The 25,642-nt window shown below is 37.5% G+C and overlaps 1 protein-coding gene across 1 annotated transcript in view; it reads left to right on the forward strand.

Annotated features, from left to right (window-relative positions):
- LAMA2 (laminin subunit alpha 2) overlaps window positions 1–25,642 on the forward strand; it is a 677,618-nt gene that overhangs the window by 394,753 nt on the left and 257,223 nt on the right. The window contains exon 18 of the mRNA XM_052645506.1: window positions 21,015–21,101. Within this exon, the coding sequence (XP_052501466.1) occupies window positions 21,015–21,101 (87 nt within the window). The remainder of the gene's footprint in view (window positions 1–21,014; window positions 21,102–25,642) is intronic.

Consider the following 25,642-nt stretch of genomic DNA (forward strand, 5'->3'; position numbering starts at 1 on the left):
TACCCACAGATACACACACACACACACACACACACACACACACACCCCTACACCTTCATACTGTATTAAAAAATACTACTAATAAAATACTGCTTATTTGGGTCCCAGTCACACACTGTTTGTAAATCTTAGGCAAGTCATAAATCCCTCAAAAAGGTAAAATAAGAAATAAATCTAGCTGACCTTTAACCACAGTTTTATCCCTTGGCTATTGCATGATTTATCATATTATCATATAATATCATATTGTATATATATTTTTATCTTATTGAAATAGTTTAATGGTATTACAAATTATAAAATATTGAAATATGGATGATAGCACTTTAGTTTGCATAAAACACATCATGAAAAGTTTAATGCAAACTTCATACAGTTTTTCTATTCATCTGGATATCTGTTTTTTAAAAAATTTTCTACTTGTTCATCTGAAACAATAACTTTGTGTAGCAGACTTTTTAAAGTATATATTTTGTCTGATCTTCCTTTTACCTTTTAGGGGAACACATTTTTTCAGATGCTGTAATTCACTTTCCCCTCAGAGTCAACCATCTCATAAGCAAATATGTAAGAAAGACCCTGAAACCAAAAATTTCTTTTTATTTTAAGTAAGCATATTAATTATAATGCTAATCAATGCTTTTTATTAGTAAACATTGTAAGTGTAGTTTTAAATCAAATTTTTTAAAATTTTCTTAAAGGTAAGCTTAGTGCTTAATTCATATTTTTGTATGTAATTTTCATCTACTTCTGAATGCTGTAGTAATCCTTGAAGAGCAAAAATTTTTCATGATGATTATGTGTTACAGGTTACAAAGTTACAACTTTTTAATGTGGAGGTGTTACCAAGTTGGTCATATTTTGCGGTCTTATCTAAGATATGCCTAATAAAAATGGTCTTTTATTGCTAGAGTCCATGAATACTAGAAGTTAAAGATTTTGAGATTAATTCTGTCTTGAATTTAAAAGTTATCTTAGGAATTACGCTTCCTGCACTTCAGCCCACATGAAATCCTTTTACTCTTCCCTGACAACATCCCTCCATCAGAATTTCCATCTTAGTCACTGGAGAGGAAAAGAACGAAGATTTAATGGAAGCAGACTACTACATTCTAGGCATAGGGTCAGGCATTATACTTGGCATTATTTTACACCCACTTATTAAACTGTTTCTGAAGGTTCAGTTCAGTTCAGTCGCTCAGTCGTGTCCGACTCTTTGAGACCCCATGAATCGCAGCACGCCAGGCCTCCCTGTCCATCACCAACTCCCAGAGTTCACTCAGACTCACATTCACCGAGTCAGTGATGCCATCCAGCCATCTCATCCTCTGTCATCCCCTTCTCCTCCTGCCCTCAATCCCTCCCAGCATCAGAGTCTTTTCCAATGAGTCAACTCTTCTCATGAGGTGGCCAAAGTACTGGAGTTTCAGCTTTAGCATCATTCCCTCCAAAGAAATCCCAGGGCTGATCTCCTTCAGAATGGACTGGTTGGATCTCCTTGCAGTCCAAGGGACTCTCAAGAGTCTTCTCCAACACCAGACTTCAAAAGCGTCAATTCTTCGGCGCTCAGCTTTCTTCACAGTCCAACTCTCACATCCATACATGACCACAAGAAAAACCATAGCCTTGACTAGACGGACCTTTGTTGCCAAAGTAATGTCTCTGCTTTTGAATGTGCTATCTAGGTTAGTCATAACTTTTCTTCCAAGGAGTAAGCGTCTTTTTATTTCATGGCTTCAGTCACCATCTGCAGTGATTTTGGAGCCCAAAAAATAAAGTCTGGCACTGTTTCCACTGTTTCCCCATCTATTTCTGATAAAGTGATGGGATCAGATGCCATGATCTTCGTTTTCTCAATGTTGAGTTTTAAGCCAACTTTTTCACTCTCTACTTTCACTTTCATCAGGAGGCTTTTTAGTTCCTCTTCACTTTCTGCCATAAGGGTGGTGTCATCTGCATATCTGAGGTTATTGATATTTCTCCCAGCAATCTTGATTCCAGCTTGTGCTTCTTCCAGTCCAGCGTTTCTCATGATGTACTGTGCATAGAAGTTACATAAGCAGGGTGACAATATACAGCCTTGATATACTCCTTATCCTATTTGGAACCAGTCTGTTGTTCCATGTCCAGTTCTAACTGTTGCTTCCTGACCTGCATCTAGGTTTCTCAAGAGGCAGGTCAGGTGGTCTGGTATTCCCATCTCTTTCAGAATTTTCCACAGTTGATTGTGATCCACACAGTCAAAGGCTTTGACATAGTCAATAAAGCAGAAATAGATGTTTTTCTGGAACTCTCTAATGCCAAATATACCTGACCTTATATCTAGAATGTAGTAGTCTGCTTTCATTAAATATTAAGAAAGGAGTTTTCAAGTGGGAAAAGAGCATTATAGTGCCAATCTCTGGAACTGGAATTCCTTGATTTAAATGCTGAATTTCATTCTTTCTAGGCGTATGACTCTGAGAAAGTAACTTACATTCTCTGTGTCTCAATTCTCTTGTCTTAATTAGGACCTTCTCAGAGGGTTGTTGTGAGAATCACATAAATTGAAATGCACCAAGCACCTAAAACCATGATTGAACATGGGGAGCCTAATACTGAGACTGGTCATTTATTAATTAATTTACTCAGTCATAAATTAAAGTATCAGAGTTGAAATTTTAAAGTTAAAGTCATGTGCTTTCCATTCCCCTACGGTCTTACATTAAGGGCTTCTTTAAGAAACACCGCATTTTAAGCGATAACATTAAGAGACTTAAATGGGAAATGGGGTAATATATATTAGTGATCAGAATATTTTCAGAATTTAGGGCATGTGCCTGGATGGTTACCAAACTGAAGATCTTTTGGCAACCAGGGAAGTCAGAGAAGAGGAAGAAGGCTAAAAGGAAATCTGGAAAATAATGAATATGTCGGACATCCATGACACAAATCTTGCTCTCTGGTGTACTTGTGAAGGATTAGATCAAGCTATGGAGATCCGACTCACTCGCTTCAGTGGAATTCTCCAGAACCATCCAATTTACACAAAACTTTAAGAAAAACAAAGGGATGGCATCTAGTTACTCATCTGCATTGCACTCCTTTGCAACCAAAATATCCATGGCGTTTTTTAGCATAGCTGTCAGTCCAGCAGAGCTGGCCATTCATAATATCACATGAATCCTGGCCTAAAACATTTGCAGAATTATATAATCGAGTGAATATATAGACCTTATGAATTTATCCTCAAATTGTACTGTTATTATTATAAATATGGATGAGCCATTAAGGAGAGAACTTTGCTTGGGTAATTATAGGCATTCATGACCCATCCTTCTCTGTTCACTGTGCTTCTACTTTAAAATGGATTCTAATTGTGTTCCTGAAAGAAAAAAGTCAGCAAGCATTAAACACCATCCATCATCTGTCAGTGATAAAAAGAATTGAGGTTCTAGTATCCAGTGATAAAATGTTCCTAAGTATGGTATTCCAGTTTGATATATTGTGCAGATCTTGACTCTTTAAGGAAAGTTCAATAATAACAGTAATGAAATATTTAAAGATCCTTTCATTTAAGGTGTTTTTATTTACATTAAATAATTGTTAAATTATTAGGTTATAATTTTATCCTTACAAGTAGAATTGGCAGTAGAGTACCAAAACCTATTTTAAATGCCAGCTTTAAATGTAGCATTTTTAGAGGGAATTATACCCAAAACTGATAATAACCTAGAGTGGAATATAATCTGCAAAAAACCTGAATCACTTTTCTGTACACCTGAAACTAACAATAAATATTGAAAATCAGCTATAATAGATAGGTGGCATTTTTGTTTTAGTAAAAAGAAGGAACAGTGACAAGTCACTTTGTTTAAAAATTTATGTTTAGAGGTATTACGTTTTTTAAGTTTACCACAATTTTGAAAATTAACATAATTCAACTGCACAACTGTGATGAGACAAAATTTAATTTTAATCTAATAACCTGAATTTGTATTCACTAAATAATGGGATATCTAATGACTTAGAGAAACTCTCCTTTTAAAAATGTTTTTGAAAAGTCATTATTCTTATAATCTGAGTTAGAAACTCTGAGGAATAAATTGACTAGTCACATATTATCCAGGAGATGTGATTTGAATGTTCACAGACTATTTAGGAAAAAAAAAAATCAACTAAAGGTTGCTGCAACCTTCATCTAGAAGTGTAAGGCTTAGTGATAGTTTTGCCTTGTGATTTATCTATTTAATCCCTGGTCATAAATCTTACAGATCACAAGCATTTTGGCTCCAAATTTCTTAGATAATATTGCAAAATAAATCAAATGTGTAGGGAGCTAGAGATAGATTGGTATAATTATTATGATGTATGGATACAGACAAGCATATAATATTTAAATTATACATATATATCACTTTATCAACTATTTACAGTGTCCACTGTTTGCTTAGCCATCTCATCTTGGTGATGTATATATTCCAGCTATAGATTGTAACTAGGTAGTGAAATTTATCTCTAGAGAAGCAAATAAAACTGTAAACATTTCAAGTGTTTATATTCTTTTAAATCTGGCATCACATAACTTATAGATTAAATATGATAAGAGACACATGACAGTCCTTGAACTCTTAGGATACGTGTGTTATATAATAAAATTAGAGATATTCTTGGCACAAAGCTGAACAGAGAGTAGGCTCTTGATAAGTTCTGTATACTTACCATTGTGAATACTACTTCTTTGTGTGCATCAGAAGCACTAAACTTTAAATTTTTGAAAGAATTGAGAACTTTTAGAGTGGACTTTGGAGCTCATCCTATACCTGTTAAGTTCAGTTCACTTCAGATGCTTAGTCATGTCTGACTCTTTGCAACCCCATGAACCGCAGCACACCAGGCCTCCCTATAAATCACCAACACCTGGACTTTACCCAAACCCGCATCCAGTGAGTCAGCAGCGCCATCCAACTATCTCATCCTCTGTTGTCCCCTTCTCCTCCTGCCCTCAATCTTTCCTAGCATCACGGTCTTTTTGAATGAGTCAGCTCTTCGCATCAGGTGGCCAAAATATTGGAGTTTGAGCTTCAACATCAGTCCTTCCAATGAACACCCAGGACTGATCTCCCTTGGATGGACTGGTTGGATCTCCTTGCAGTCCAGGGGACTCTCAAGAGTCTTCTCCAACACCACAGTTTAAATGCATCAATTCTGCAGTGCTCAGCTTTCTTTTTAGTCCAACTCTCACATCCATACATGACCACTGGAAAAACCATAGCCTTGACTAGAAGGACCTTTGTTAACAAAGTAATGCCTCTGCTTTCTAATATGCCGTCTAGGTTGGTCATAACTTTCCTCCCAAGGAGTAAGCATCTTTTAATTTCATGGCTGCAGTCACTATCTGCAGTGATTTTGGAGGCCAAAAAAATAAAGTCTGACACTGTTTCCACTGTTTCCCCATCTGTTTCCTATGAAGTGATGGGACCAGATACCGTGTTCTTAGTTTTCTGAATGTTGAGCTTTAAGTCAACTTTTTCACTCTCCTCTTTCACTTTCATCAAGATGCTCTTTAGTTCTTCTTCACTTTCTGCCATAAGGGTGGTGTCATCTGCATATCTGAGGTTATTGATATTTCTCCCAGCAATCTTGATTCCAGCTTGTGCTTCTTCCAGCCCAGCATTTCTCATGATGTACTCTGCATAGAAGTTAAATAAGCAAGGTAACAATATACAGCCTTGACGTACTCCTTTTCCTATTTGGAACCAGTCTGTTGTTCCGGGTCCAGTTCTAACTGTTGCTTCCTGACCTGCATACAGATTTCTCAAGAGGCAGGTCAGGTGGTCTGGTATTCCCATCTCTTTCAGAATTTTCCACAGTTTATTGTGATCCACACAGTCAAAGGCTTTGGCATAGTCAATAAAGCAAAAATAGATGTGTTTTTCTGGAACTCCCTTGCTTTTTGATGATCCAATGGATGTTGGCAATTTGATCTCTGGTTCCTCTGCCTTTTCTAACACCAGCTTGAACATCTGGAAGTTCAGTTGGAGAATTCTGAGCATAACTTTACTAGCGTGTGAGATCAGTGCAATTGTGCAGTAGTTTGAGCATTCTTTGGCATTGCCTTTCTTTGGGATTGGAATGAAAACTGACTTTTTCCAGTCCTGTGGCAACTACTGAGTTTTCCAAATTTGCTGGCATATTGAGTGCAGCACATTCACAACATCATCTTTTAGGATTTGAAATAGTTCAACTGGAATTCCATTATCTCTACCAGCTTTGTTCGTATTGATGCTTTCTAAGGCCCACTTGACTTCACATTCCAGGATGTCTGGCTCTAGGTGAGTGATCACACCATCATGATTATCTGGGTCATGAAGATCTTTTTTGTAAAGTTCTTCTGTGTGTTCCTGCCACCTCTTCTTAATATCTTCTGATTCTGTTAGGTTCATACCATTTTTGTCCTTTATTGAGCCCATCTTTGCAGGAAATGTTCCCTTGGTATCTCTAATTTTCTTGAAGAGATCTCTAGTCTTTCCCATTCTGTTGTTTTCCTCTATTTCTTTGCATTGATTGCTGAAGAAGGCTTTCTTATCTCTCCTTGCTATTCTTTGGAACTCTGCATTCAGATCCTTATATCTTTCCTTTTCTCCTTTGCTTTTTGCTTCTCTTCTTTTCACAGCTATTTTTAAGGCCTCCTCAGACAGCCATTTTGCTTTTTTTCTTTTTTCTTTCCTTTTCTTGGGGATGGTCTTGATCCCTATCTCCTATACAATGTCACGAACCTCCATCCATAGTTCATCAGGCACTCTATCTATCAGATCTAGTCTCTTAAATCTATTTCTCACTTCCACTGTATAATCAAAAGGGATTTGTTTTAGGTCATACCTCAATGGTCTAGTGGTTTTCCCAATAGTTTTTAAAGTTAGTACTTATTCCAAAATGAAAGGAAAGTTAAGGAAATGTTCAATTCAGCAATATTATTCAGAAATTTAGAATGTTGGGCATTTTAGACAATTTGCCACATATTGTTTTGTGTCCACATATAAGATTATCATGTATCTTACTGGTCCAATCTATCAGAAGGAAAACAGTAAACTCCAGAGAAATTAAATGCCTTGATCGTGATCATAGCTTGCTTATGGCAGAACAAATATTAGAATCCATATATTCTGATTCACCTCTGTGCTTCTTCCAGTGAGGCTATAGAAACAGAAACAATTATAGAAACATTGAAGAGAGGAAACAAATTTAATAGAACTTAATGTCAGTAAAACTGTGAATGTCCATTGTAAAAAATGACTGCTGTTTGGTGATAGCTATGCTAACTCAAACTTAAGAGACTGAAGCAGGATGAAAAGCTGCAGGTTTAATTATTAATACCTAATAAATAACTAGGACTTCCTTTTTGGCTCAGACAGTAAAGAATCTGCCTACAATGCAGGAAACCTGGATTCTATCCCTCACTCAGAAAGATCCCCTGGAGAAGGGAATGGCAACCCACTCCAGTATTCTTGTCTGGAGAATTCCATAAAGAGAGGAGCCTGGTGGTGTCCGTGGTGTCGCAAAGAGCTGGACACGACTGAGCAGCTAACACTTCCCACTGAAATGAGTAACTAAATGTCTTCAGCATTAGACAAACCAACATATATGTTGGCAAAATTTTTAAACTGTTTTTAAATTATAACTATAACTTATTGTGGCACTATGCTAAGTATTTGCTTTCATACTTTATCAGCATGCAGACTTTACTCAGATCATGTTCCGCTTTTGCTGAATGCGAAGCTTATGTTTAGAGAAACACAGAAAACATGCAATTCTAATTACGAAATCCAATTATGGATATTCCATCAGATTTTACACCCTTTGAACACAAAGAAATATGTTTGCTTAATGAGTCTCATGAGAATAAGTAGAACAGAGGTCATTGAGCTGAAATAAGGAAAAGCCTATGGACAAATTTCAAAAATTCATGTGGCCCAAACCATAGTGTTGAAGTAAGATGAGTTTTCCCTTCATTTTTCTCATCTTCTTCTCAGTCTTCCACTCCTTCAGCAGTTATGCATGGACAGTCTTGCCATCTTACCCTAGTTTCCTCATTCACTGACACATTGTAGCATCTTATCCCATTTTATCTTTCTTCCCCTGTGCAAGAGTTCCAGATAACAATTAGTTAAAAGGGGTACTGCTCCACTATTATACATGCAAACACAGAACATGTCCTGATTGTCTAACCCTCAATGTTGAAAACTTTGTGCTAGTAGTGAAAGAATTCATTATTTCCTATCACATCACAGGAAACAAGAGGTTTCTGGGTTCCCTCTTGCACTGGCTGTGAGAAAGTTCAAAGCCACATGTTGATCTGCCACTATGTAATGAACATATTGTACAATATATACATATACCCATAAAAATGCATTTTTATAATATGAATTCTGCACTCTAAATATGCCCTTAATTTTTATGTTAATTTTTAGTTTTGTTCTCTTTTATAGCATCATTTTATCTTAATGTACATATTTTGATATTAGAATTAAATACTTTCTGGAACAAAGCAGATTGTATCTGTGTTTGTACCTTGATGTATGTAAATACACACATATGCTCACATACATATTAATTTATATGTACATATATACACTTACTTATAAATAGATCAACATAAATATAAAAATCTATATTCAGTCATTTAAAAAGACTGTTTCTTTGTGTAGATCCTTACTATTTATTCTGGCAGTAGCTTCTCTTGCTCCCTGTTTGTGAAAAATGCCTGCTATTCTTGGTCGCTTGTGTCTTCTGTGGAGTGACTAAGCCAGGAAGCAGAACAGTGCCTCTGCTGGTGTGAAGCTGGCCAATTACAGTTAGATGACATAATCTTGGAATCTCTTGAAGTTAGCAAAGATCTCCCAGTTCCCTCTTTCTTTCATAGAACAGTTAGCTTAAGCATTTGCCAAGATCAGTGTCAAGTTGCTGCATTTGCCAATCCAAATTCTATAGACATTTCTTGACGTACATGTTTATTTCTTATTCTAACTTTATGTTTGTGGCTGAATAACATCTTCTCCATAGTTATAGCTACAGCAGCAAGGGAATGAACCCTGTTTACATTGTTTAAAGGGTATTGAAGCACAAATTCAAACATTTTATGAGGAGCTTTTATTTAGACTCATGTGTCAAGTAGTTACACCACTAGAAGTTTGTGTGCTAAGTCACTCCAGTCAAAGTTTAAATTTACTTAATTCTGAATTAAGAAGGTGTGAAGGACAGAGACACCTGGCATGCTGCTGTCCATGGGGTCACAAAGAGTCGGACGGACACGGCCTTGTCACTAAACAGCAACAAATAGGGAAAAGAGAATATCAAGTTAGAAACAAAGTTTTGGATTCTGTGCTAAATTCTCCTGGAAATTAGAATCTGACTTTGGACAAGAAAAATTATGCCCACCCAATCAGCTCGTAGGATTTTGTGAAAATTTGATAGAATTATTCATAAAAGCTCACTAAAAATGTAAAGAGCTAGTCAAATCTGATATATTGTTATTGTTTAATTTTTTTCTGAAAAGGCATTGCTTTCTGTCAATGAGTGCATTTTACATTACCTCTGTCATTCTAACTGAGGCAGGGGTATATTTAAGAATTTGAAATCTATTTTATGAATAGTTTTAAAGTGTCAGAAGCTTTGTGGAGCACCTTTGACATGAATTATAGTAAACTAATTTAGGATTGAAAAATAATTGATGTGGTTTCCTTTCTTATTTATTTAATTTATTTATTATAACTGGAGGCTAATTACTTTACAATATTGTGGTGGTTTTTAACATACATTGACGTGAATCAGCCACGGGTGTACATGTGTCCCCCATCCTGAAGCCCCTCCCACCTCACTTCCCATCCCATCCCTCTGGATTGTCCCAGTGCACCAACTTTGCATGCCCTGTTTCATGCATTGAACTTGGACTGCTCATCTATTTCACATATGATAAATACATGTTTCAATGCTATTCTCTCAAATCATCCCACCCTCACCTTCTCCCACAGAGTCCAAAATTCTGTTCTTTATATCTGTGTCTCTTTTGCTGTCTCGTATAAAGGGTCATTGTTACTATCTTTCTAAGTTCCATATATATGCCTTAATATACCGTATTGGCGTTTTTCTTTCTGACTTACTTCACTGGGTATAATAGGCTCCAGTTTCATCCACCTCATTAGAACTGATTCAAATGTGTTCTTTTTAATAGCTGAGTAATATTTCATTGTGTGTATGTACCGCAATTTTCTTACCCATTCATCTGTCAATGGACAGCTAGGTTGCTTCCATGTCCTAGCTATTGTAAACAGTGCTGCAACATACACGTGTCTCTTTCATTTCTGGTTTCCTCAGTGTGTATGCCCAGCAGTGTGATTGCTGGGTTGTATGGCAGTTCTGTTTCCAGTTTATTTAAGGAAAAAAAACTTACACTGTCTACACTATTCACCATACTGGCTATACTAGTCTGCATTCCCACCAACAGTATAAAAGGGTTCCCTTTTCTCCACACACTCTCCAGCATTTATTGTTTCTAGACTTTTTGATAGTAGCCATTCTGATCCATGTGAAATGGTACCTCACTGTGGTTTTGATTTGCATTTCTCTGATAATGAGTGATGTTGAGCATCTTTTCATGTGTTTGTTAGCCATCTGTATGTCTTCTTTGGAGAAATGTCTGTTTAGTTCTTTGGCCCATTTTTTGATTGGGTCATTTATTTTTCTGGTATTGAGCTGCAGGAGCTGCTTGTATATTTTTGAGATATATTCTTTTAATTAAGCCCATCTGTTTATTTTTGCTTTTATTTCTGTTACTCTGGGAGGTGGGTCATAGAGGATCATTCTGTGATTCATGTCAGAGAGTGTACTGCCAATATTTCCTCTAGGTATTTTATAGTTTCTGGTCTTATATTTAGATTTTTAACCCATTTGGAGTTTATTTTTGTGTATGGTGTTAGTGTTCTAGTTTCATTCTTTTACAGGTGGTTGACCATTTTCCCAGCATCACTTGTTAAAGAGATTGTCTTTTCTCCATTGTATATTTTTGCCTCCTTTATCAAAGATAAGGTGTCCATAGGTGTGTGTATTTATCTCTGGGCTTTCTATTTTGATCCATTGATCTGTATTTCTGTCTTTGTGCCAGTACCATACTGTCTTGATGACTGTAGCTTTGCAGTATAGTCTGAGGCCAGGCAGGTTGATTCCTCTAGTTCCATTTTTCTTTCTCAAGATTGCTTGGCTGTTTGAGGTTTTTTTGTATTTCCATACAAATTGTGAAATTATCTGTTCTAGTTCTGTGAAAAATACTGTTGGTAGCTTGATAGGGATTGCATTGAATCTATAGATTGCTTTGGGTAGAATACTCATGTTCACTATATTGATTCTTCTGATCCATGAACATGATATATTTCTCCATCAATCTGTGTCATCTTTGATTTCTTTCATCAGTGTTTTATAGTTTTCTATATATAGGCCTCTTGTTTCTTTAGGTAGATTTATTCCTAAGTATTTTATTCTTTTCATCACAATGGTGAATGGGATTGTTTCCTTCATTTCTCTTTCTGTTTTCTCATTCTTAGTGTATAGAAATACATGGGATTTCTGTGTATTAATTTTATATCCTGCAACTTTACTATATTCATTGATCAGCTCTAGTAATTTTCTGGTGTTGTCTTTAGGGTTTTCTATTTAGAGGATCATGTCATCTGCAAACAGTGAGAGTTTTACTTCTTCTTTCCAACTTGGATTTCTTTTATTTCTTTATTTTCTCTGATTGCTGTGGCTAAAGCTTCCAAAACTATGTGAATAGTAGTAGTGAGAGTAGGCATCCTTGTCTTGTTCCTGACTTTAGGGGAAATGCTTTCAATTTTTTGCCATTGAGAATAATGTTTGCTGTGGGTTTATCATATATGGCTTTTAATATGTTAAAGTATATTCCTTCTATGCCCAATTTATGGAGAGTTTTTATCATAATTTTGTCAAAGGCTTTCTCTGCATCTGTTGAGATAATCATATGGCTTTTATTTTTCAATTTGTTAATGTGGTGTATCACATTGATTAATTTGCAAATATTGAAGAATCTTTGCATCCCTGGGATAAAGCCCACTTGATTGTGATGTATGTTCTTTTTAATATGTTGTTGGATTCTGTTTGCTAGAATTTTGTTGAGGATTTTTGCATCTATGTTCATTAGTGATATTGGCCTACAGTTTCCTTTTTTTGTGGCATCTTTGTCAGGTTTTGGCATTAGGGTGATGGTGGCCTCATAGAATGAGTTTGGGAGTTTACCTTCCTCTACAATTTTCTGGAAGAGTTTGAGTAGGATAGGTATTAGCTCTTCTCTAAATTTTTGGTAGAATTCACCAGTGAAGCCATCTGGTCCTGGGCTTTGTTTGTTGGAAGATTTTTGATTACAGTTTTGATATCCATGCTTGTGCTGGGTCTGTTAAAATTTTAAATTCTTCCTGGTTCCATTTTGGAAGACTATACTTTTCTAAGAACTTGTCCATTTCTTCCAAGTTGTCCATTTTATTGGCATATAGTTGCTGATAGTAGTCTCTGATTTTCCTTTGTATTTCTGTGTTGTCTTTTGTGATTTCTCCATTTTCATTTGTAATTTTGTTGATTTGATTCTTCTCCCTTTATTTTGTGATGAGTCTGGCTAATGGTTTGTCTGTTTTATTTATCTTCTCAAAGAACCAGCTTTTAGTTTTGTTGATTCTTGCTATAGTCTCCTTTGTTTCCTTTTCATTTATTTCTGCTCATTTTAATTTATTTATATGCATATTTTTATTTACTTTTTGATTTCTTCCATGATTTGTTGGATATTCAGAAGCATGTTGCTTAGCCTCCATCTGTTTGTATTTTTAATAGTTTTTTTTTTTTTTCCTGTAGTTGACATCTAATCTTACTGCATTGTGATCAAAAAGATACTTGAAATGATTTCAACCTTTTTGAATTTACCAAGGCTAGATTTATGGTCCAGGATGTGATCTATCCTGGAGAATGTTCCGTGTGCACTTGAGGAAAAGGTAAAATTTGTTGTTTTGGGATGAAATGTCCTATAGCTATCAATTAGGTCTAACTGGTCCATTGTATCATTTAAAGCTTGTGTACCCTTGCTGATTTTCTGTTTAATTGATCTATTCATAGGTATGAGTGGGCTACTAAAGTCTCCCGCTATTATTGTGTTACTGTTAATTTCCCCTTTCATACTTTTTATCATTTGCCTTACATATTGAGATGCTCCTATGTTGGGTGCATATATATTTATCATTGTTATATCTTCTTCTTGGATTGATCCTTTCAGCATTATGTAATGTCCTTCTTTGTCTCTTTTCATGGTCTTTATTTCAAAGTCTATTTTATCTGATACAAGTATTGCTACTCCTGCTTTCTTTTGGTCTCCATGTGCATGAAACATCTTTTTCCAGCCCTTCACTCTCAGTCTGTATGTGTTCCTTGTTTTGAGGTGGGTCTCCTGTAGACGGCATATATAGGGGTCTTGTTTTTGTATCCATTCAGCCAGTCTTTGTCTTTTGGTTGGGGCATTCAACCCATTTACATTTAAGGTAATTATTGATAAGTATGATCACATTGCCATATGCTTTGTTGTTTTAGTTTCGAGTTTATAAACCTTTTCTGTGTTTCCTGTCTAGAGAAGATCTGTGTTGAAGAGCTGGTTTGGTGGTGCTGAATTCTCTCAACTTTTGCTTGTCTATAAAGCTTTTGATTTCTCCTTCATGTCTGAATGAGATCCTTACTAAGTACAGTAATCTGGGTTGTAGGTTTTTCTCTTTTATCACTTTAAGTATGTCCTGCCATTCCCTTCTGGCCTGAAGAGTTTCTATTGAAAGATCACTGTCATCCTTATGGGGATCCCCTTGTGTATAATTTGTTGCTTTTCCCTTGGTGCTTTTCATATTTGCTCTTTGTGTTTGATCTTTGTTAGTTTGATTAATATGTGTCTTGAGGTGTTTTGACTTGGGTTTACCCTGTTTGGGCCTCTCTGGGTTTCTTGGACTTGGGTGGCTATTTCCTTCCTCATTTTAGGGAAGTATTCAATTATTATCTCCTCAAGTATTTTCTCATGCCCTTTCTTTTTGTTTTCTTCTTCTGGGATTCTTATTATTCGAATGTTGGGGTGTTTAACATTGTCTCAGAGGTCTCTGAGGTTGTTTTCATTTCTTTTAATTCTTTTTTTCTTTTTTCCCCTCTGCTTCATTTGTTTCTAACATTCTATCTTCCACGTCACTTATCCTCTCTTCTGCCTCAGTTATTCTACTGTTTATTCCCTCCAGGGTGCTTTTGATCTCAGTTATTACATTATTCATTATTGATCGACTTTTCTTTATTTCTTCTAGGTCCTTGTTAAACATTTCTTGCGTCTTCTCAATCCCTGTCTCTAGTCTATTTATCTGTAACTCCATTTTGTTTTCAAGATTTTAGATCATCTGTACTATCATTATTTTGAATTCTTTTTTGGGAAGACTCCTGTCTCCTCCTCTTTTGTTTGGTTTACTGGGCATTTATCATGTTCTTTCACCTGCTGAATATGTCTCTGCCTTTTCCTTTTGTTTAGATTGCTGTGTTTGGGGTACCCTCTCTGTAGGCTGAAAGTTCTTGGTTCCTCTTTATTGTGGAGCTTGCTCCCTGTGGGTGGAGTTGGACTAGTGGTTGTCAAGGTTTCTTGGTTAGGGGAGCTTGTGTTTGTGTTCTGGTGGGTGGAGCTGGATCTCTTTCAGGAGTGCAATGAAGTGTCCAGTAGTGAGTTTTGGAGTGTCTATGGGTTTGGCATGGCTTTGGAAAGCCTGTCTTTTAATGCTCAGGGTTGTGTTCCTGCTTTGCTGGAGAATTGGCATGGTGATCTTGCTCTGGATTTTGTTGATTCTTGGGTGGAGCTTGGTTTCAGTGTAGGTATGGAGGCCTTCGGTTGAGCTCTTGTCTATTCATGTTACCTGGAATCAGGAGTTCTCTGATGTTCTCAAGTTCTGGAGTTGAGCCTCCTGCCTTTGGCTTTCAGTCTTATTCTTACAGTAGCCTCAAGACTTCTCCATCCAAACAGCACAGATCATAAAACATCTAGGTTAATGGTGAAACAATTCTCCACAGTGAGGGACACACAAAGATGCTGACAGAATTACATGGAAAAGATAAGAGGGAGGAGGGAGACAGAGGTGACCAGGAGAAGAGGGGGAGTCAAAAGGGGAGAGAGTGATCTAGCCAGTAATCGATTTCCTAAGGGCTTTCAACAGTCTGGAACACCCAGAGAGATTCACAGAGTTACATAGTAAAGAGAAGAGGGAGGAGGGAGACAGAGGTGACCAGGAGGAACAGAGGGGGAGTCAAAACAGGAGAGACTAATCTAGCCAGTAATCAGTTTCCTAAGTGTTCCCCACAGCCCAGAACACCCAGAGACATTCACAGAGTTAAGTAGAGAGGAGAAGGGGGAGGAAGGATATAGAGGTGACCTGGGAGAGAAACGGGAGAGTCAAAAGGGGAGAGAGCAATCAAGCCAGTAATCACACCCCTAAGTGAAAATGGATACTGAAGATTAGATTCTTAAAGGTACAAAATTGATAACAAATACCAAAAACAAAGATTAAAAATCTAGAGTAGAGGTTAGACTCTCAAAAAATATATATATTAAAAATACAAAACAAAATCACAAAAATTATGAAATATATATATGAAATTTGCTTTAAAATAGGGTCTTTTTTTGCAAGGTAATAGGTTATAAAAATAAAAATTAAAGGAGTGATAAAGAACTTAAATTATAAGAAAAATTTTAAAGTGATAATAGTAAAAATATATCTGGGAATTTCTCTGGAGCTTTTGTGGGCAGTGTGGGATCAGTTCAGTTTCAGATAGTTCCTTGTTCCAGCTTTTACGTACGTGTTCTCAAGGTCTGTAGGCCCCCTCCAATGCTTAGTCAGTGTTAACTACAGGGTGTTAATCTGTTGCACCTGTCACTTCCAGAGCGGTTCCCTCTTTGTTTATTTTGGCTTCCTCTATTTCAGGTCTCTTCAGTGTCTAATTTCCACCCTGACACAAGGGGGCAAATGTGGTCACTTATTTAGGCTCACTTGTTCAATTGTGTTGTGGCGAGCAAGTGACCCTGCAAATAAATATTGCTGGTGTGTGTGGGGAGTGCTCGCATTATATAGACCACACTGGGTTAGCCCCCGCTCAAGGTGGTGTGTTCTTCCTGGGTCTACACTGCTCAGGCTCCAGGATGCTCTGCAAGGAGCACTGTCCAAAGAGAACCCTGCATTTCCTACATTACCCAGGTCTCCTGGTCACCTGATCTGCTTGGACCTGGGAAGGGCACAAAACACAGGCCCAGCTGAGTCTGTGCCCTTGCGGAGTACCTGAGAACCTGAGCGGCTTGAAAGTGAAAGTGAAGTCGCTCGGTCATGCCAAAGAGTTGGACACGACAAAGCAACTTCACTTTCACTTTCACTTTCAAGCCGCTCAGGTTCTCAGGTACTCTGCAAGGGCACAGACTCAGCTGGGCCTGTATTTTGTGCCCTTCCCAGGTCCAGGTCCGAGCAGCTCAGGTGACCAGGTGCTTGGCGAGTGCACTGTCCCAGGTGGGCTGTGCATCTTAATCACCTCCCTGGTCCCAGCTGCTCGGTTTCCCAGGTGTGCCGTGTGTCTCCTCTGGGGAGTTGATCTCAGGCTGTGACCTTCCTGGGAAATGGCAACTGTCCAGGGTCCCAGGAAGACATGGTTAGCAACTGGGAGCCTGCTCACAGTTTGGTGGAGGAGGCTGGTCTCTGGCACCAAGATTGCCCCTGCCCCTTGCCTTCTGGCTCTGGCTGTCACACACCTACCTCTCTGCCTCTGGGAGAGGCCTGTACACCATTGGCTAGCTCTCCTTTGGTATTCACGCACTCCTTTGTTCTGTGAGCAGACCAGGCTGTACCTTAGAGCCTTTTGTGGGAAAGATCTTTTTTTTTTCCTCTCTGGTGATCTCACAGTTTGGGTTGCTGTCTCACATTAGCTCCCTCAGATTGTCCTCAGGACACTGAGACCCAGTCCTTACCCTAAGCATAGATTACACAGCCCACCCCTCCTTATCCAGCCCCCACTTGCTGGTGGCGGATACAAGTGTCTGAGCTACTTTGCCAGCAGTTGTGGTTAGGAGCATGTTCTGTTTTTTGTGTTTTTTTTTTCTCTTGGTTATGTTGCCCTCTGAGACTCCAAAAACCGCCGTCAGACCCTCCTGTGAGAGGGTTTCCTACTGTTTGGAAACTTCTCTTCCTTCATGACTCCCTCCCCAGCACAGGTCTCAGTCTGTAGCTCTTTTGTCTCTCTTTTTGTCTTTATATTTTTTCCTACATCTTTTCAAAGAGAATGGGCTTCCTTTCTGGGTGCCTGGTGTCCTCCGCCAGCATTCAGGAGTTGTTTGGTGGAAGTTGCTCAGCATTCAAACGATCGTTTGATGAATTTGTTGGGGAGAAAGTGGTCTCCCTGTCCTATTCCTTCACCATCTTTGGACAGGAGAGCATGGTTTCCTTTCAATCATCATAGTCCCACATGGGTGGGAAACCTTGGGGTTTTTTTAGTTAAGAATTACTTTAAAAAAAAAAAAGAATTACTTTCTCTGTGGATGACAAGGCAATTAAATAATGCCAATTTTAAAAGAAGGCGTACATGCATTCTAGAGGTTTGTCAAAATCCAGTCCTCCTTTATGTCTGAAAACAATAGTAAATCATGGAGTGAGGAGTTAAAAAAAATGTTTCTTTCCATTTTAACATGTGCCTCTTCTCTTCAATGCAGTCATATTCTTGCCAGGAAAATCCCCCTTGGCGTGCTCCCCTTGGTGTGCTCCCCCTTGGTGTGCCCCCACAGGCTGCACTCTGAAAGATGAGTCTCCTCTCAGAGATCGCAGGCTGAGGATGGCTTGTTCTTCTGCTTGTAGCAGCCGCCTTAATGTGACATCTTTAATTTGAGTAAGATTTGTATACTCAGGATGTATTGGACCAGATTTTTCCCCACTTACCTCAATAGATTCATGTAAAATGCTTCACTGAATTGAAAAAAATAATATTAATTTTTGTTGGGGTGTAGTTGATTTACACTGTTGTGTTAGTTTTGGTTGTACAGCAAAGTGAATCAGTTATGCATATTAATATATCCACTCTGTTTTTTAAGATTTCTTTCCCATGTAGTCCCTTACAGAGTACTGAATAGAATTCCCTGTGCTCTACAGTAGCTTCTTATTCCCAGGTAGCTCTAGTGCCACATGCAAGAGATACGGGTTCTATCCCTGATTCAGGAAGATCCTCTGGAGAAGAGCATGGCAATCCATTCCAGTAGTCTTGCCTGGAAAATTCCATGGACAGAGGAGTCTGGCAGGCTATAGTTCATGGGCCCACAAAGAGTCGGACACAGCTAAGTACACATAGATCCATGCTGTAGAATTTATATACAGTACTATGTATATGTAACCCTAATCTTCCAATTTATCCCCCCCTTATACCCTGGTAACCAGCAGTTTATTTTCTACATCTGTGACTACATGTCTGTGGGTTTTTTTTTGTAATGATAAAACTACTTGGTTCTAATAGCTTGCCACTATCAACAAATAAGAATTATTAAATCTTTAAAAATAACCCAATCAAAAAATGGGCAGGTCTAAATAGACATTTCTCTGAAGAAGACATACAGGTGACCAGTAGGCACCTGAAAAGATGTTCATTGCTAATTGTTAGAGAAATGAAAAGCAAAACCACAGTGAGTTATTGCTTCACACTGGTCAGAATGACTATCATCAAAAAGTCTACAAATAATAAATGCTGGAGAAGGTTTAGAGAAAAGGGGGGATCTTCTTACACTGCTGGTGGGAATCTAAATTGGTACATCCACTACAGAAAATAGTACGGAGGTTCCTTTAAAAACTGAAAATAGAGCTGCTGTATGATCCAGCAATTCTACTCTTGGACATATATCCAGAAAAAAAAACAAAAACTCTTAATTTGAAAAGATACATGTACCCCAGTGTTATAGCAGCACTATGTGAAATAGCCAAGACATAGAAATGACCCAAGTGCACATCAACAGACAATTGGTTTAAGAAGATGTGGGGGCTTCCCAGGTGGCTCAGTGGTAAAGAATCCGCCTGCCAGTGCAGGAGACATGGGTTCAATCTCTGGGTTGGAAAGATCCCCTGGAGTAGGAAACAGCAACACTTTCCAGTATTCTTCCCTGGAAAATTCCATAAACAGAGAAGCCTGACAGACTGCAGTACTTAGGGTTGCAAAGAGTCAAACACAACTGAGCATGCATACTCACACACACGGTGCATGTGTGTGTAAATACGTATATATATATATATATATATATATATATATATATATTTATATATATATATTTCTCAGCTACAAAAAGAATGAAATATTGCCATTTTCAGCACAATAGATAGACCTAGAGACTATCATACTAAATGACGTAAATCAGACAGAGAAAGACAAGTATTATATCACTTACATGCGGAATCCAAAAAAATACTACAAGTGAATGTATATATAGAATAAAAACAGATGTAAAAAACAAATTTATAGTTACCAAAAGGGAAAGTGAGTAGATAAATTAAAGTGAGGGATAAATGAGTAATATGGGATTAACAGACACAAACTACTATACATAAAATAGATAGGCAACAAGGACTTACTGTGTAACACAGGAAACTCTTCAATATCTTCTTATAACCTATAATAGAGAATAATCTGAAAGATATATACATATAACTGAGTCATTTTGCTGTATACCCAAAATTAAAACAATATTTTAAATCAAGTATAGTTCAATTAAAAATAAATTAATTAATTAAATCTTTACAGGACTACCATGAGTTAAGCCACAGGGATAATATTAAAAAATAGTACCCGTGATCTGATCTGCACAAAAGTTAAAAAAGTATTTAAAAGTCATGAAACTGTCAAGAGTAAAGTGAATTCAAAACTTGCAGTTAAATTTGTTATTCTTTCTTTAGTTCATTTAACCATCAAGCAAGATTCCACTGAATTGTCCTGTCATATATAATAGAAAATAAATCTACTTAGGGAAAGCATGATGGGAGAAAGATTAATTGGGGGCATATCCTTTTAAAATGGTTAAGTAGCAGAACTCACAGAATTCAAAACAGTTGATGGCTCTTCAGAGAGCCATTCTGTCACTCTTGAGATAAGGGTCTATGCGTGAAAAGTGTCTCTCACAAGACAAAGAAGTATGGCCAGAGTTGAGCATGTTGGTGAAGGCTAAAGCTAGCACATAATCACTCTGCTGATTCCTGACTTGGTATTCAACTCTGTTATTTCAGACCCCAAATAGAAATACATGCAGAGAGGCAAACTTTGGAACATAGAAGAAATATGAAATGGCAACATGGTTTTTGTTTGTTTGGATTTGTTAGAAATTTAGGCAGAATATGCTTGATCTTATCTGAAAGCTTTTCCAAGAGTTCCATCTGTGTAAACAGCTGACCCATGAGTATACATGGGCAGTGGCCTGAACACACACACACGCACGCACCCAGCCATCCATGACAGCAGTACTGGGCAGAGGAACCCCATCACCACCACTGCTTCCATGACCACATTCTGAGTTTTCCAAAATCTATAACAGGTTCCTTTGGGTTGCTTCAAATTCATCAGGATTTGGGTGGAGAGAAAACATGTAAGACTATGTTTTGCCAGGCCTGAGGAATCCCTCAAGAGCAGCTGTAGGATCCCATTTGTTCCTGATGTTTGGGGATGCAGAACAGTCAAATATTAATTACTAACATGTTTCAGGGACACTTTTCCACTGGACTGTATTCACATCTGCAGAAATAGGTATATCATTTCATCCTTGACTTCCCAGACCCTAATCTCCATCTGTGAGATGAGAATGACTACCCTGTACCCTTTTGTCACAGCGATATTGAAAGAAGAGAAATGAAAATATTCTACTAATGACTTTGTGTATGTTTCTTCCTTGTCCTTGTTGTTCTCCAATGACATCAACATAGCTTTAGCCCGACATGCCATTTGGACCAAAGTCTTGGCTTGATCTGTGATGAATGCCCTGTTGGGTACTCAGGACAACGCTGTGAGAGGTAAGCACGTACTCAACTGTCTTTCACTGTGATTTCCACCTTGGGAGTTATAAAACCACAGGCATCATAATCTTTTGCACTGCCCCAGAAAAGCTACCACACTTGGTGAGTTGAAATAAAGTTTCTTACCACACTTGTCAAACAAATGCATTATATTCTTATAGTTTATTTATTCTCTAGAAATTGCTCCATAAATCTCCATTCACTCAGAGAATGTTTGATTAATGTTTTAATCTTAAAGGTTAAGCATTAACCTGCAATCTTTCTAGAAAGTATTGCTCAAGTGGAAAGTCATGCACTTTAAGATTTATCTTGCTGTCTACATTGGCAACATTTATTTTTCATAATTAGCTTTTTGTCCTTAAAATGTAGTTTAAGTGTGTAGTTCATAGTTCAGCAAGTGGTCCATAATTCACCTTAAATATATTTGAAAATTGAAACCAAATGTAATATATTATCATGATTTATATGACCATCTAATTGCTTCTAAGTCAATATTTTAATTCCTGTTAATTTTACTAGGTTGTTTTGCATTTGATCCAGAATATTATTTTATGTAACTTGAATAATTATTTTTTCTCCTAAAATCTTTCCAAGGAAAAGGTTCTTCCGTATTTCAGGTTCACTGAAAATGGAACAAAGTTCTCCCATGATATTGTTGACCAGCACAACTCTCTGGCTGTAGCATTGAAAACAGTCCCTTTTTCTGCCATTACTAGAGATTAGGCAAGGGTGGAAGTAGAGGGAGGGGTAGAGGAAATGACCTGCTTTCACCCAGCATCACCAAGGTAAACACCACAGAAGGCTGTTTCTGCCTATCCTTTCCTGTCCTCTTGGCAGCCATCAGGTCTGTTTCAACCAGACTGCATGAAGTTAATGAAGCAAGGGCCAATCACCCAGAGAGAATTCAGCCAGCAGCTAGCAGTCTGTGGACAAAGTGCCAATGGCTCTGAGCAGCAACAAGTACTGTTTGCGAGTATGGCAGCGTTTGTAAATTCGTAATGGAGGAACAGAGCTGAAATAAAGAGGATTCAGTTTTAATCGAGAAACTGGAAGTCTTTGATTGTGCTTATTTTTTTTAAAAGGGGGGCACATGCATATTACTTACTGTAACAGCAGAGCATACCATTGCCTGGACAGATTTACATCAAATGCCTAACCCCTCTGGCTCACTACAGGCAACCTTTTTTTGTTTTTTTGGTTTTTTTTTTAGCAACTGGAAAATGACAGCTGTGCTGTTACACAAGGCCATTTAATCCACTAATCTAGGTGAGCTTAGTCTCTGGTGTATTTGTACTGCTCTGCTCCATAATATGTATTTTCTACATGTTAGTGGTTTCTGAGCCACCTACAATTTAAACTCCTACATTTTATTTAATAAACATTTGTTTATCAGCTATTATGCACTGAGCACAGGGCTAAACTAAACATAGGCTATAAGAAGATGTATCCTACCATCCTTGCCCTCAAGCAGCTCACATTTTTAATGTGAGTAAGAATAGTTGAATGTATTCTGGAGAACATTCTAGTCTGAATAATAAAATTCACCTAGGAAAGAGATGCTTGAAAGAAAGGATGATTTCCTTTCTAAATTCTATTACTTTGATTCAAAAGAAGATAGAAACATGCATAGACAGCTTATCATATGGCATATCTTGCCTTTAACTCAAGTTTTTCAAATATAGTCTTAAACTATTATTATATGAAATATGTGAAATTTTTCTAGCCAAAATTTGGATTAGGGCTTTCCAGGAATGTTTAGTCTATCGTTCCTCTGTATGAGCCAAAAAGTATATTTGTGTGCATTGCATGCTCAGTTGTGTCCGACTCTTTCTGACCCATGGACTGTAGCCCACCAAGCTCCTCTGTCCATGGGATTTTTCTGGCGAGAATACTAGAGTGGGTTGCCAATTCCTACTCCAGGGGATCTTCCTGACCCAGAGGACTTAAAGATCAAACCTGTGTCTCCTGCTTCTCCTGTAGTGACAGGTGGATTCTTTAGCTCTGAGCCGCCTGGGGGATCCAAAATATTAGAAACATTTTGGCAGATGTGCCAGCTGAAGTAGATGTGAGAGAGAATAAGGGTCAGGGAAGGAAAGAGATGTGGGTTGCACTGAAAATTTTGTAATCAAAACTATTCTGGGAGCGATTAGAGTAATCAGTTATGCACATAATTTACACAAAATCAGTGTTGAAAAACTGAAGCTGTGTTTCACAAGCTTCTTGTTCTTGGAATAGAGTTCTATGATCATGGAAGTCTGGGAAGCATCTATTAGCTTGTCAAAAGTTCTGACCAGTCCTGGAGTGAAAAACATCTCTTCAGTTTGTTTAACTCAGCATTTTCTAATCTTAGGTGACCATAAATCCCCTAGTTTTATTATATAGCTAGAATGCATCTCAGACTATAGCTCAGATAGATGGGAATTATAACTTTATATTTTTATCTCAGTTTAAGTTCTACTTTGAGATCAAATTCTTTATTAGTAAGAGCTGTGAGAGCTTGGACATATAATCTTAGTCAAGTATCCTTTAAACTTAAACCCAATGTTATGTGTCACTTATGTTCAAATGTTAAAAATTTGTTTTAACGTTTTTCTTCTCTTCTCTCCTACTTTCCACCTCTAGCTTTGGTTAGAACCAAAGTCTAACAAGCTTACTTAGTACCAAGAGGCTTGAATGCTTGAGTGTGTGTGTGTGTGTGTGTGAGCGAGCGAGAGAGAGAGACTGCATTTGGGGCAACGGACATATATTGGGGTCAGTCTGTCCTGAGTAATTCATCTAAGCACATCTCTGCTGACCTCCTTCTGTTTACTGCCCACCTGACTGCCTCTCCCCCCAAGTCCAGTAACTCTCTCCACTACTTTCCTATCACCTGTGGGAGCACAGGACACATACTGCTGTGCACTTCCTACACTGGGACCCACCAACATTCCTGCTCTCATCATTTCTCCTCCATTCACCTTTCTAATCCATCCCTTTCCTGTTTGGGCCTACATTGCAGAAAAGAGTTGCCACATTCATAGAAATGGTGATTTTAAAAGCCAAAGTCCAAAAGATTCCAATATTTCTGCTTTCCTTCCTGTCAGATCCCTTTACTCAGTCATGCAGCCCAGGTGGCCTTGCTGCTTGAATTGAGGGAATGGAGAAAAATCGTGACCAACAGGATGGCAAAACAAAATATGACAAAATGTGAACTGATAGTCTGTCGCATGTAAGACGCTAGTTACAGTTTTCAGAAACTTCTGCTTGGGGCCAAAGTACTCATACTTTGAGATATTACTGCCTTCCTCTGACTAGGGAATGTTTTAAACAAAAGTGAAAGAAGAGAACCAGGGGCGAAGGAACTGGGTATTCATCATGGCACTTTGCTGAGATTCTAGGCTTTTATTGTCTGGACAAGAGGAGAAAATACAGAAAATCAAGGAGACAGTGTTTTGACGGTCAAAAAAGGATGACTGTCAGAGCATCAAGAGGAATTAAAAAGAACATGGAAGGAAAAAAAGTGAGCTAAATGCTGATGACACTGGCTCTACTTTTTAATTTCTGTTGAAACATTTCTGTAAATCTCATAAGAATACTATTCTATGTATAAAAATGCACACACACATGCATGTAATAAAATCTGAATGCTCACTTTCAGTGAAGTGGCATATGAAATGATGTATCACGTATGTTTAGTAAGTCTCCTTACATATCCTACAACAAAAAGACAGATGTTTCTTCAGTGATTCTATTTAATTGTAGTTATTTTCTTGTGGATTGAGTTGGTTTTTAAAATTATTATTGTGGGAGAATTTCAGACTGATTAATTGGTGTCTGTTTAAAACAATTTCCAGACCTTGTTATATAATGCCATCTCTCCTGAGGGTAGCAGGTCAAAAAAGTGAGCTGAAAATAATGGGGTTTTGTTGTCTGTGATAATGATAATTGTGTATTGCTATTCTAGTGGAGCGAAGTCACTCTCTTAATGGTAAACAAAATGAGATGTGAATATATGTGGATGTGATCATGAGCTCTGAATATCAATTAAGGCAAGAATTGGGTTAAAATTTAAAAGGATTTTCTTGTTATCTTTACTGAATACCACTCCTTAAGGGATTGAGGGGGGGGGTGGATTTTATGCACTGAAATATTAGTTCAATTTTACAATAAAGAATTAATAAGCAATTGTATTTGGAGGTGGCAGTATTCTTCCAAGCAATATTTATATCATGACTTTCACAATTCATAAAATATTTTGTTAAAACTAGTAATCTTATTAAAATGTATGATTAATGTTTAATTCTGCAAGCTTATTATGGCACCTGTAAATTTTCTAGAAAACTTTGACTAATCAATGTATCTTACTTACAAAATTAATAACTTTCTCCCACAATCATATTATTAAAGTGTCTTATATGATGTGCTGGATTTAAACCATTTCTGTTTCTATAGTAGAGAGGATTTTTCTCTACACAGTGACTTTTATATCTGTATGTAAGTGAGCATAAACACAGTGTATTATTGAAATATATTCTCCCACATTGTTTTTATTCCCCTTC

This window comes from Budorcas taxicolor, chromosome 9 (genome assembly GCF_023091745.1).
Source record: "Budorcas taxicolor isolate Tak-1 chromosome 9, Takin1.1, whole genome shotgun sequence".
NCBI lineage: Eukaryota > Metazoa > Chordata > Mammalia > Artiodactyla > Bovidae > Budorcas > Budorcas taxicolor.